This window comes from Saccostrea cucullata, unplaced genomic scaffold (assembly GCF_032062105.1).
Source record: "Saccostrea cucullata isolate Sc308-1 unplaced genomic scaffold, CSIRO_AGI_Scuc_v1 ctg11439, whole genome shotgun sequence".
NCBI classification, from domain to species: domain Eukaryota; kingdom Metazoa; phylum Mollusca; class Bivalvia; order Ostreida; family Ostreidae; genus Saccostrea; species Saccostrea cuccullata.
In genome coordinates this window covers 9,090-22,987 of record NW_026930856.1, presented here as the reverse complement: position 1 = coordinate 22,987, position 13,898 = coordinate 9,090, and the positions used below count along the sequence as shown (strand labels likewise).

Genomic DNA, 13,898 nt, shown 5'->3' with positions numbered 1-13,898 from the left:
GTAAAGAACTATTTCATGATTTATGTTTTCATTTTCATTGATATGGCTCTCTCTGCACGGCTCACACATTCGCTGGTGACAGCTGTTGCAATAAAAGTTTGAATAGTTGGTACAGGTTGCACACTCTATATAATGCTGCCCAGTACCTTGACTTGTATCCATTATATAGTAGTTGTTATTCTGAAAGGAAAAAGAAAATGCTATGATTTAATACCAAGTGAATGTCCCCATACTCTTTAATACTACCTGTACAGCTGTTTACCTTTTAAGATAACTTATCACTATTAAGAAAGTCGGTCGCTTAATTGTTCATGTTGTTTTAAACATATTTTATAGAAAGGTAATCAGTAGAATTGGACAACAATTTAACCAACTGATATTGGTCTTGTGCAATGATTCTTATCAGATTTCTGAGTAATTACATTATTGAAAGTAAATAGGCATATGTAAGAATTTTAAACATCATGCAGTCTTAAAATGATTTACTTAGACAAGAAATGGTAAGCAGAATCTATTAGTTGAACATTGATAAATATAGATAATAAACAAAGCTTGATAATATGACAAATAATCTCATTTGTGGCAAGTTTGAGTAATATTGAAATAAAAATGGACTTCTAATCTTTAATACCGTCAGCTATCACCATATGTGTCATCCAAACAAATTTTATTGACTTAATTGTAATCGGATTTTGATCGTTATTTTCACGTTTATTATTTGAACCTCAATTTAAAATCTCTGCTTCATTTTTCAAGTGTGTAGTTAAACAATTCTTGTCAAACAAAGCTTAGATAAACATTTGTTGTCAATCTGATAAGATTTCCTATAATAGTCAGTTATGGTTTTAAATCACATATTGTCCATATACATCCACAGGATTCTCTATTACACACAAAATAAATACAAATTAAATACATTTATTTCATATACGTTTAAAAGAGAACAGAACGGATATGACGTCTCAGTGTGTAAATGCTGTTCAACTACTATTGATTTGTTTAGTAGTTAAAACTTCCCAAATATTTTTAATGTACACTCTTACATATACCCATTTATTTTGCTTATCTTTAAACAGAAAAATGCGTTTTGTTTTTTTCCTAATACGTGTATTCTTATGATGTGATGAATATTCCTTTAATCACGATAATTCTTAATGACAACCTGTTCTGAATGTGGCGTTAGTTGTACATGTAGGTCACCCACATTATATCCACAGATACTAGGATCTAAAGTATTTTAATAAACATCTGTCTTATTCAACTCAAACCTTGCCCCTTTTTGAGACAATCAAAATAAGAGAGAAAAATACTTACTAACAGTACTATGCTGATTGAGATTTCCTGTTACTTAGACCGATGATTAACGTTGGAAAATAAACCTGAGTCTATTTCCTAGCGGCAACGACTTTAAGCAAGGTAAGATAACCATAGCTAGGATATTCTCGGCTATCTTTGAAACAATAATTTATTGAATTAAAAATGGAAGAACAAAATAACGATATTTCAAATTTACCTTTCCAAATAAATTCTTTTACTTAACATGCTTAATATTGTACACAAAATTCTACAAATGGAATCATTTATAAGTATGGTACTATCATCAATATTTTTAATGATAGTGCTGTTTCTGTGGCCGTTTGATGGAATTCTTCCTATATCCTTGTACGTTTGAATATAAAAATCATTTTTTCTTGTGTATACATTGTAATAAAAATAACTTGATTAATAAGACAATTAATAATAAAGTTATATAAAAATATAATTTTGTTGATAATTAAAAGGAGTAAAATAACCAAAATTAATCTTCAACGAAAATTACGTCTTTTATATATCTCATTTTTGCGATACACAAGAGCATGCTCTAGTTATGAAACAAGAACATCAGCAGTTTAATTTAAAGTCATCATTTAGTAAGTTCTATGGTCGATACAATAGCCTCGTCAGTGAACACACTTTATTGTTGGTTCAAGTGCTGACTGAGTTTTTTCATACTAATTGTAAATCTAGTATTTACACACAGAATTGGGGACGGACTTTTCCGTTATTTCACGGTCATGACAAGTAGCAAAGCTTTTACAGTTGCATAATAAATAACCATAAAAAATAGCAATTTTTTTTTCGAAAATTGATCTGTCAAAATAATTTTTCTCATTTCAAAATTTTTTATATAATTATAAAAATCTACCCAATAATAGGATAATTTGAAATTTTTGTAGAAAGTGCTTTAGCGGCTTTATCAGATGGAGTAAATACCGGTATTATAAAATTTTGAATTTAAATTTGCATTCAATGTGTGTCTATACGCTTCTCTTGGACTAAAATATTAACCTCCTATACAAACCTGTCAGACTACCGATGATTGATTTAATTAGCCAGTACAGACGCCATATTTATATAACGTTTAGCAACTCCATTATCTAGAGTGGACTCCTGATTTCCTTGGGCTAAATATGTGTGAATTGTTGTTCTTGCTTATCATAATTTGGGAGATGCAGCACTACTTACTTCTAAAGATTTGTATGCCTAGATAAATCAAGAATGGGTACCTGTTTTAAAGTAATACTTTAGATTAACATTCGCAATATATATATTAGCATATCATCTCTGTATGGTGTACTTGACATTTATACTGTACATAAATAGATTAAAGTTATACAAAACTGACAGTCTGCCCGATGATGAATGTCTGTACCCTGTAAGGTTTTGGCGCCAGGTCTGATATAACGTTAAACAACTACTTTATTCAAGCGTGGACAGAGATGGTCAATGGACAGACCGTGTTAGTTTTCAGGTCTCTCTAAATCTATACGACTGACACAGGAATGAATTTCTCTCTCGCATTATCACTTAAGTAAATATAGAAAATTTAAATGAATTTAAGTAGTATAAAATCCAAAAATAATCCGATGATGAACAAGAAAACATTAACTTTTCTATGGCCAACAAATTTCCTTATTTTATGTAGCAATACATTATCACCAGCATTACGGTGTTCTATAAACTTCGACAATCTAACATGTGACCTACAACAACAAACAAAACATTATGGTATTAAATTTAACCTTAACAGTTGCAATTTTGTGAATCATCTGCAAGGATATAAGATTTCTTACATGATCAGATGTTAGACAAAACAAATTAAATCTACATTGATGTGTTTAAAAATCAATAATGATTGTGAACTTTTGATGTGGTTCTAAACAAAGGAATTTTCCAAAAGAAAAATATCTATTATTGACCTTGATGAACTGTTATCTCAAAAACTAATTCAGTGTTTCCTTATCTGTAAAGTAAAAGAATGTTTCGTCTGAATAAAAAGAAATAAGAATCAAGCGAAACGTATATATATGTGTTTTTTTCTATCATTATTAGAACACCTTATTTTTTGCCTCACGAACATCGATTAGTTTTCCCCTATCATGTCCGTCAATTTACACAGAGTTAGGATGAGTTATTTATATAGTATATATCTACTTCTTGGGGACTTTATATAAGTCTAGTAATAGCAGAAAACTAGATAGGCAGCAAGTTTTAAAGGGTCATTGTTCCGGTCACTGGTCGGCTGCGATAAAATGCCCTCAAATAGCGCAATTGTTGAGTAAATATTTCTGTGCAATATAAAAAATATTTTTCACATCATATTCACATGAAAGTAAAAAGGGTAACAATGCAATCAATATGAACATTTTTTAAAAAGCAGACATAATTATTATATTTGTCAGTAATATTAATTGTGTAATTACTTTTTCAACTAAACTCTCCTTATTGTCCGTGTATTCAAACAGTTATTCTTTTCCAACCCCATGAGAGATATATATTATGTAATGTGATTACATTAAAAATATGTTTGATTATTTTTATAATAAATGTGAAAATTAAAAAAAAACCTGTGCAGAGATGTTTCTTTTATTTTGCAGGGAAACTTCTATATCCCTAATGGTGTTCACTTAACCAAGCATTCTTTTTTTTTCAAATATAAATTTCATACCTCCCCACCCTTCTGCATATTTCCTAAAAAGCACCTGTTTATCAAATAAATGAATAATAAATAACAGTAACAGCTTTTATGAAATATTTTAGCAAACGAAATTATTATTATTCAAGTATTCTGGACTTTTTTTTATTGTTTTGTCTTATTTACATTTTTGAAGGTATTTGATTTTAAATTTAATTAAATAGGTGTAACATTATATATATTTAAACATTTCTAGCATAATATAACATTTGCGTAAGTTTTAATATATCAGAAAAGGTATCAAATATGCGAGTGAATATTTGTAATCTCTCTTTTTTTTTTAATTAATATCAGGTACATTGACATTGTAACCATATTTAAGTTTCAATTAATTTTAAAAACCCTGACAAAGATAACAATTTTAATATGATTATTACACTGAGTTATTCATGATACCGGTATTAAACCATTTGGATAATAATGTGAAAAAAATTAATTTAAAAAATATTATCCAAAGCTGATTACTATTTTTGAATATTAAAATATTTCTTCGCTATTTCTCGATCCAATTTTGATATCATATAATTATAAACAAATTTGATTCTTACATATCTAACACTTCCGTCACATTAGCAAGTGTTTCGTAATGCACGTAAAAAAATATTATAAAGCATTTATTAATACGGTTGCATTAATATCACATCTAATTTATATTATGATATATTAGAGTAAAGCATAAAAATCAACTGATAACATGTATAACTTCACTCAAGAAAAGGATTTTTAAAAAAGCCAATTAAAAACACAACTAAATTGCCTATTGAAAATAAATGACAAGAAAAGAAAAATATATATCATGGTTAAAACAAGAATAAAAGAAGGTAAAGGTAAAAATACAAAAATTCTAATCGATGAAAAAAATAATGCTAAAAACTGGTACATTAAAAATATGTTCTGTCTTGAAAATTAAATATCACATTTACATTATAACCAATAGAAAACCTATACATTTTTCTTCTCGTAATTACACGTAGTATATTTCAGCTATAAGAAAAAAGTAAATTCCATTTAGGTAATATGTAACTTTTCCACTTGCTAAAATGAAAAGAAGAATTAAATACCGGTAATCATCCTGTAATGCTACTGACGTCACGTGATCAGTGATATTTATATAGCCACATCTTTTTATAATATATCATGTTATAATTACCTGCTTAATGATGGATGAGTGATGTCACTGGGCATAACGCACAAGTGAGAGGCAGGAGAAGCGGCCCCTGTGTTAAAGGGGTGCTCACGTCAACGTATATGGTGTTAAATTACTTTAAAGGAACGCCATATTACTTATTATTATCATTGGTAAGTGTAAATTATCACTTATATTTAATCGAATATTTTTCGTGTTTGAATGATATTAATTAATATTGGGAATTATATTTAAAAAACTACACGCTTTAGTTTACTTTTTTCTGTATTAACTGTCATGAACAAAAATGATGTGTCTGATTTTTTTTTACATGGATTAACATTTTGTTTTTTGCATTTTAATTAATTTATCATCCTCTATTATTAACAACCCCTTTTCCCATGCGTTCCCATGCCTCAAAAGTTTTGGGTTAATAAAAAGTGAAATTAATATTTAAATATAAGTCTAAAACAAAAGTGAAAAAAAAAACAGAAAAAAATTATCATACTTTCAAAAATTTGCTTTACTTAAAAAAAAACATGGAAAAAATGCACTTTAATAGAACTTAAGTGTGAACAACTTTAAAAATGGTGCAGGTTGTGACATTGTATTGTTTTGTTTGTTTTTTTTTTATTGAGTAGAGAAAAAATAATGCCAGTTGAATTGTCCGCTTGGGATTAGAATTGCTTTACTTTTTGCTACAATTTCTAAAAAAAAAAAAAATTATAAAGTGTTATGCCATTTTGCTTAAATAAAAGCTTTCTATTAATGCTTAAAATAATGATAAAAAAAAATGTAAATGCTTCATTTTTCATTTCATTCATATTTGTACATGTTTCTGTTTTCTGTCTGTAACAACCAGGATATTTTAATAAAAGGAAATAAATTTCAAAAGCTGAAAATTCAAACTTGTGACTTAAACAAGCGGAGTTTAATTCTATTTGATTAATTTTGTTTATTCCATGAATACTCATAATTTTTGTAATTGCTACGCATGCGCACTAAGTAAAAAAAAATAATTAAAGTGCACATTAGATATGTGGAGATAGAAAACAGTATTCGAGCTCAAAAGTATTTTAAACATTACAAAACAAGAGCGGAGCAACCCTAAAACTTTAGAGGTGGGATCAGATGCCATGGAGGAGTCAGCATCCCCTGACGACCGGTCACACCCACCGTGTGCTCCTTGACATGATTGGGAAAGAGCGAAAAAAATCATTCGTCGACTCAGTGTGTAAACAATTGCCTAACAATCAGTCAGAAAAAAAGTCAGTCAGCATTAGCCTTAATGATAAATTCTTTTTGGCATAAGGTCACTGTACCGACAAAGGAACTTACCAAATGATGACTTTACACGAAAATACTGATATCCTTGCTTTGTCAATCCTTTTAGGTGAAATACTTACTGGGTAATCTCTTTGTTCTATTGAACTTACTCTGTGTCTCCGGGCATCTGACAGAAGTCTCTGTATGATGCTGAATACCCTTAGTTGAAATCTTCTAAAGAAAATGCCCACATCGCACTATATACTTAATATATGCATATCCAAAATTATCATTGGGTGGTTGAGTGGTAGGATGTATATCTATCGCAATCATTATAATAATCCAAAATATAGTTACAACGGCTTCAATATCTTTAATAATCATTTTTTTTCAGCAAACCTCTATGAACAATTCCTCTACATTTATCTATTTTGTCTTCTGCATTATAATTGCATTCAGATCTGTGCAATACTTTTAAAAATCAAAGTACAGAAGTTGGTCTCGTCTATCTCCTCGCAGACAGAATGTGTCGAGGTTATTGAATTTTTCTTGAACATTCATTTGACAAAGGAGTATACTTTGAGGAGTCACACCAGAAAAGGTTAAAAATGTTATTACTACTATAACTCAAAACAAGATGGTTTATAGCAAAAAGGCAAAATGAATTATTAAAAATAAATCAATTAAGAGGGTAAGAAAGATATGCAAGTAAAATGTCTCAAAAGGGTGCCAAGAAGTAATTTTATTATGATAAAGTTGCTATAATTCTTACTGTTTGGTGGTAGACACAAATGAACGTTCTGTTTATCTTAATATTTTAAAAAGTATTTTTTATCGAAAAAATTGCAAAACAAAAAATAGGGGTATTAACAACTCAGAATTATTGATAATATTTGATCATTAAAGATTTCATATCAGTTGTGACATTACTTAAAAAAAAAATTGGCATTTTTAAAAGAGCAATGGCTTGACTTGAAGATATTCTATATACTCAAGACTTCTTAAAGTCTAAAACAAAACCATCCAAGTAAGCTGTTTAACTCATTTTTTTATAAAGTACACCGGCAAAAGACAAAATTATTACCTAAATGCCAAAAGTTTCTATTATGTCAAAAATCCATGATATTTGTCAGAAAAATAATACGATTTGTCATTTTTTTTTTTTTGACTTTTTTTTTTTATAAATATTAGAGATGTCTTTTCATGTATATTAGTTATTTAGGAGCTTAATTTAAGAAGTTGCTTATGCTATCTACATGCAATATGGTCTTCTGCAATTAATTGCAAAGGAATCTTTCTATTAACCATTTATAGTAGAGACCTGGTATAAAAATCTATTTACAGAGGTCTCAAATATTTATGTAAAATAATGTTCAAGGAAACATTTTGATAGTACAAATGAGAAATATTTTAATTTGGAGGTGGGGGGGGGCATTTTTTGTTAGCCAAAGTATCATCAATTTCTCACATTTCAGATGAGATATATGGGGATAACGAACAGTATTCCTTACCAAACGTCCTTTAAACAATACAAAAAAGGAGCAAAGCAAACACGGACCTCCGAAACATCAGAGGTGGAATCAGGTGCAATGGAGGAGTGATTATCCCAAACTTACCGGTCACATCCTCCGTGTATTCCTTGTCTTGATAGGAAAATAACGGAAAAATCCGTCGTCAATACAGTGTATAAATAATGGTCTAACTATTAGTATGAAAAACGTCAGTCAGCATTTGACTTAATGATAAATTTTATTTGCTGACAAGGTCATTGTATCGACCATAGAACTTAAGAAATGATGACTTTAAACGTGACACTGCTGATATTCTTGTTTCATCAACTTAGCTTGTTTGTCAATAATTTACCTTGTTTCAGAAAATGTTCATATACGTAGAGCATGCTCTTGCGTATCGAATCAACTGAGATATATAAATTCCGTATGCAGTTGACGTAAGTACATTGCTGCATAAGTAATGGAAGTTGACGATTGTTAAGTTAAAGTCATCAGATATGAAACAGAAATTGGATTCCATTTCAATCATTTTAATTATTTATTTATTGTGAAGAATTGAATGGTTCCTCAAAAGAACCTGAAGTGAAGTATATACTAGTATACGTTATTTCTAACCATATGTGAAAAGAATTTGGAATTTCTTTCATATCATCTATATAGATAAAGTTTGTGTCCTAGAATAAAAAAAAATATTACGATTTTAAGGAATTGACTTCGGTATAAGAAAAAATGGCCAATTTTTAATTTACTACCTCAAATTGTCTTGTGTGATTTTCCTTTTAGGTTAGACTGAAATAATAACTTAAAACAATAAGAATAAAGGGTTCTTTTTTTCTTCATATTGCTTGCTTAAAATTTTAACCACCTGGATGTAAACGTTTCTTTTTTTACTTGACATTTTATAACCCCTCTGTGAGGACATGACATGAGGGTGGGATACTTTCATCTGTACTGGGGGAAATTTCACCTGGTATTACCTCTGGTCCAGTCTAATGATACTCTCTATACATCTTATTTATTTGATTTTATTACAGCCCCTCTGTGAGGACGTGGCATGAGGGTGGGGTACTTACAGGTATTATGGGGGATACTTCTCCTGGGATTACCTCTGGTGGACTCTAATGACTCGCTCCAAGCTCTTCTGGCCGCCGCCCTTTTTGTTCCAGTCTTTGCTTTTTTCGGTAAGTACACTTTGTCTTCCAATGCATCTATTCACCTCGGATGTGACCAGTAAACATTGGATATTTAACTCTTTCTACCAACCTCTGATATATTTTTATGGTTTCTATAAATGAGATCAATCTTAATGTCTTATCGTCACCTTCACTTATCCTCACTTTTATATCTGTTGCCCTTGGTTGACATTCATTAAAAGAAAACTTATGGAGATAACGCACAGTATTCAAGATCAAAAGTTCATTAAGCAGTACAAAACAGGTGCAGAGCAAACATGGACCTCCAAAACATCAAAGGTGGGATCAGGGCCCATGAAGGAGTGAACATCCCCTGCTGACCGGTCACACCCGCCGTGGGCTCCTTGTTATGATCGGAAAATAACGAAAAAATCTGTTGTCAATTCAGTGTATAAATAATGGACTAACAATTAGTATGATGAACGTCAGTCAGCATTTGACTCAATGATAGATTGTATTTGTTGACAAGGTCATTGTATCGAGCATAGAACTTACCAAATGATGACTTTAAACGAGACTGCTGAAATTCTTTTTTCATTAAGTAAACTTGTTTGTCAGTAATATTCCTCGTTTTAAAAAAATTGTTCATACGTAAAACATGTTCTTGCTAATCGACTCAACTGAGATATTTAAACTACTTGAGCAGATGATGAAGGTATATTTTTGTATAGGTGATGGAAGCTCTCGTTGTTCCTATGTATTTACAATTTCCATATCATCAGCTTCATCTGTCTGTATTTTCTTGACCTAGGATTGTCTTAATTAGTACACAATTCTAAATGTAGTTATCTACCCTTTTCTTTGAATGTAAATGCTTTCTTCTACATATTGAAAATTAAATATTCACTTTTCATAACATAAGCTTTTCACATTCAAGATATAGATATAAAAGAGGACACAAGTGCTAAATTTCATTCCAACAATACAAATCATGAGCAGATCAAACATGGACCCCTAAATTAAACATCGGGTTCAATCAGGAGTAATCTTCTACTGTCGATCGGTCACACAAGCTCACCCCTTCTAATGATATTGTGATTTAAATTCAAGACACGTGGTTAAGGTTCACCTATTCAGAGGTTATAGGGCGGAACCGGTTTTATGAATAAATTGGCAGTAAACTGGAAATTGCTATAGTCTGTTTCTTTTGATAACATGACCTGTGAAAATGTGTTTCCAGACCTTTCTGAAAGACTTTCATGATTTCCAACAGAAAGGGGTGGATAAACGGGGAAGGATAAAATAACAATGTATCTTATCATAATTTACAGTGAAAAAATAGAGCTCACTAGTGGCTAATACGCTGGTTTAAAAAAAATGTGTAAATCATCTACTCTTACAAACCTATGTCTGCCTCATATTGCTATTGTTATTAATTCGCATAGAGGATCTTACCACGGGCAACTGACCAATCGTTGAATGAATAGCAACGTTTACGCCAAATACTTGTTTATGTTTTACTTCGAACACGTGGTTCAGGTCAATCTGTGATCATGCCAACGTAAAGAAAAATTTTAAAAATGTTCCTACGAATAAAATACAAAGATAAAATACTATGTAAGATTTCACAGGCTTTTTTAATTTTTTGTTAACTTGAAAAAATATGTTTAAAAAATTAATGTAGTCTGTGTCAAGTTCAAAACACCACCGCTTCGAGGGTAAGTAAAACGAGAAGCATCTTTAATGCATTTAAATGGACAGACATTTATTTTATATAACTATACTAATTAATACAAACGCAAATCGCTTTGCTGTATGACTTTGAGAAATCTAGACTTCCACCGTTTATTTTAACAAATGAATTGTTTGTCATTGTGAGCATAAAAATAATAGAATTTTAAAAAAAAAATGCTTTTCATTTACGAAATAGATGGGAAATGGTCTTTGTTCCTTTCCAATCGCCATAAGATTTTTTTTCTCAAACGTAAAATTCCTCGTAGTAACCCATCACACCCCTACTAATGTCTTCGGAACCTTTTATTTTTCGGTGTTCTGCAAATTATAAATCCCGATGAGTTCAGAGTAGCTCTGGCATTGGCTCTGACAAGAGTTAGAGAGACTACAGCGAGATAGAGACATTATTCACGGAAATGTGGCTAGGACGCTACTAGCACGTGGAGAAATGGCAAACAGAAAAATTATATTGCGTTTCAGTTTTCAAAACACTAAATATCTGTAAAAATGTACTTCATTCGATCTCTTGAATTCATTCAAACTTAAATACTATATACAATATAATGTAAGCATTCTCTATGATACAATTTTCTGCAATCATGAATTAAAAATTTGTTTTGGAACAAATATTTTTGCATGAAAACTGGAACTATATTTTTTGGCGTCAGAGTAACAAATGAGGCACCAGCATGACTTTCACTGACAAATCAATTGAATGAGAGTTGTATCATGGGTTACTACGAATATTGTACAGGAATTTTACGCTTGAAAAGAAATCTTATGATAATCAAAAGGGACGAAGACTACATTTCCATCCATTTTGAAAATGTAAGCATTTTTACATTCTATATGTATTATATTCATGCTCACAATTTCAAACATTTTATTTGTTAAAAATTAAAACATAGGTTTGAAAGAGTAGATGATTTACACATTTTTTACCAGCGTATCAGTTAGTAGTGAGCTCTATTTTTCACCGTAAATTATGATCAGATATATTGTTATTTTAACCCTACCCGCCCACCCCACCCCCTTTAGCCACCCTTTTCTGTTAAAAAATCATGAAAGTCTTTCAGAAAGGTCTTGAAACGCATTCAGAGGACATGTTCTCAAAAGAGAAAGTGAACAGACTATACCAATTTCCTGTTTGCTTTTTTTTATTTATAAAATCGGTTCTACCCTATAACCTTTGAATAGGTCAACCTAACCACGTGTCTTGAATTTGAATCACATAACAATAGTTGGGATGCATAATGCAATTCTCACTCAGCTGATTGGTCAGTTAAAATCATGCTGGTGCCTCATTTGCAAATCTGACGCCAAAAAATATAGTCCCGGTTTTCATGCAAAAATATTTGTCCAAAAAGAAATTTTAATTCATGACTGCAGAAAATGGTATCATAGTGAATACTTATTTTTAAGTTTAAATGATTCTAGTGAGATCGATTATTTCCTTCAATTTAAACCGCAACAATTTATTTTAATCTTTAGGATACAACCATTTTCTTTATCGTGAAACATATGGAGATATAGAACAGTATTCAAGACCAAGAGTCAATAAAACAATACAAAACAAGAGCAGAGCAAACACGGACCTCCGAAACATCAGAGGTGGAATCAGATGCCATAGAGGAGTGAGCATCTATTGCCGACCAGTCACACCCGCTGTGTGCTCCTTGTCATGATCGGAAAATAGCGGAAAAATCCGTAGTCAATTCAGTGTATAAATAATCGACTAACAATTAGAATGAAAAACGTCAATCAGTATTTGACTCAATGATAAAAAAATTTTGCCTGCTAACAAGGTCATTGTATCGATCATAGAACTTACAAAATGATGACTTTAAAAGAGACTGATGAAATTCTTTTTTCATCAACTCGTTTGTCAATAATTTAAAATCACACAATCATTTTCTTTCAACAACCTCGTTAAAAGTAAGAATTTCACGGTTATTCCTCTCGGCCATGATTTCGATTTCTAGTCCACAATCATCTCACGCCGTATACAAGTTTTAATTAAAGATCGATGTTTACTTCTTCTGATCCATAATAGCTAACTTCAAACTACAAGTCAAAATCTATTTCTTCATCCTCAAAACCAGAATCCTTTTCCTTTTCTTTTCTCTTAACAATACATTGGTTTCATCTTCAAACAACAATTATCGTCTTCTTCAATCATTGTAAAATAATTTTGGCACGTTGTCAATGAGAACAACCTTAATTTTTCATAAGATATTCTTCCTTTTGCTTTCACACACAGCTGGAGGGGTAAACCTGACCCCGGGGCAGTTAGCCCTCCTTGGTATAGCGGCCTACGCCGTCAACTCCGACTCCATTTCTCCCTTCGCTTCCTCGTCGTCGTCCCTGTCTGCTGCGTCTCCATCAGCGAGTGCTTTCGGCTACACAGCAGGAGGAGGAACTGGATCAGGGTCAGGGTCTGGGACGGTAACAATAACCGCAACAACAACCGCAGCGACTAATGTGGTGACCGCAACGACAACCGCAACTCCAGGTGGGGCTTCCTTGTCTAAGCTGCCTTAACAAAATCTCCTCAGTTTGAATCAAATTAAATCTTTGCTTTGTTGTTTAAGGTGCCTGGTGTACAACCTCTGGATACGCCTATGATACCGCGGCAGCTGTGTGTTATAAAACCGTGACTACCCCCACCACGTGGACAGCTGCGGACGCCGCCTGTAAAGGCGACAGTGGACTCCTCATTAAAGTGGACAACGATGCTAAATACAGTTTTTTAGTCAATCAAATATGTACGTCATTACAGTAGAAGGAGTGTAATGCTCTGTTCTTCTAACTGATCTACTTAACCTTAAATTCACTTTTGATTTTTTTTTTGCAGCGTCCAATACTTTACAAACAGTATACATACAAGGTAAAAGAGTAGACGCTAGTTCTAACTTCATTTACGACGATGGCAGCCAGATAACATACTTTAAGTGGGACCAGAACGAGCCATCTACAGGCGCCACAGATCTCAAGATCCGCACCAACCAGGGAACAAATCTATGGACCGCCGTGGACGGTACAGAAAACGCAGCCTATATTTGTGAAGTTACCCAATAGTGGATAACGTCATATAACAATGAATATTTTAGAAT

At 31.7% G+C, this 13,898-nt stretch overlaps 1 protein-coding gene across 1 annotated transcript; it reads left to right on the top strand.

Annotated features, from left to right (window-relative positions):
• Positions 1-8,958: 8,958 nt before the first annotated feature.
• On the top strand, positions 8,959-13,898 carry LOC134230332 (lymphocyte antigen 75-like). The gene is made up of 4 exons (XM_062712097.1): positions 8,959-9,099; positions 13,046-13,297; positions 13,377-13,550; positions 13,640-13,898. The coding sequence occupies exons 1-4, from the start codon at positions 8,973-8,975 to the stop codon at positions 13,861-13,863; spliced, it is 777 nt and encodes a 258-aa protein (XP_062568081.1). The 5' UTR covers positions 8,959-8,972; the 3' UTR covers positions 13,864-13,898.

What these genes read in the sequence shown, in the direction of transcription:
- LOC134230332 (XM_062712097.1), top strand. Translation starts at nt 8,973, where the DNA reads ATGAGGGTGGGGTACTTACAGGTATTATGGGGGATACTTCTCCTGGGA. An exon ending in AACGACAACCGCAACTCCAG is followed by an intron (nt 13,298 to 13,376) that starts GTGGGGCTTCCT and finishes TTGTTGTTTAAG; the next exon opens with GTGCCTGGTGTACAACCTCT. An exon ending in TTTTTTAGTCAATCAAATAT is followed by an intron (nt 13,551 to 13,639) that starts GTACGTCATTAC and finishes TTTTTTTTGCAG; the next exon opens with CGTCCAATACTTTACAAACA.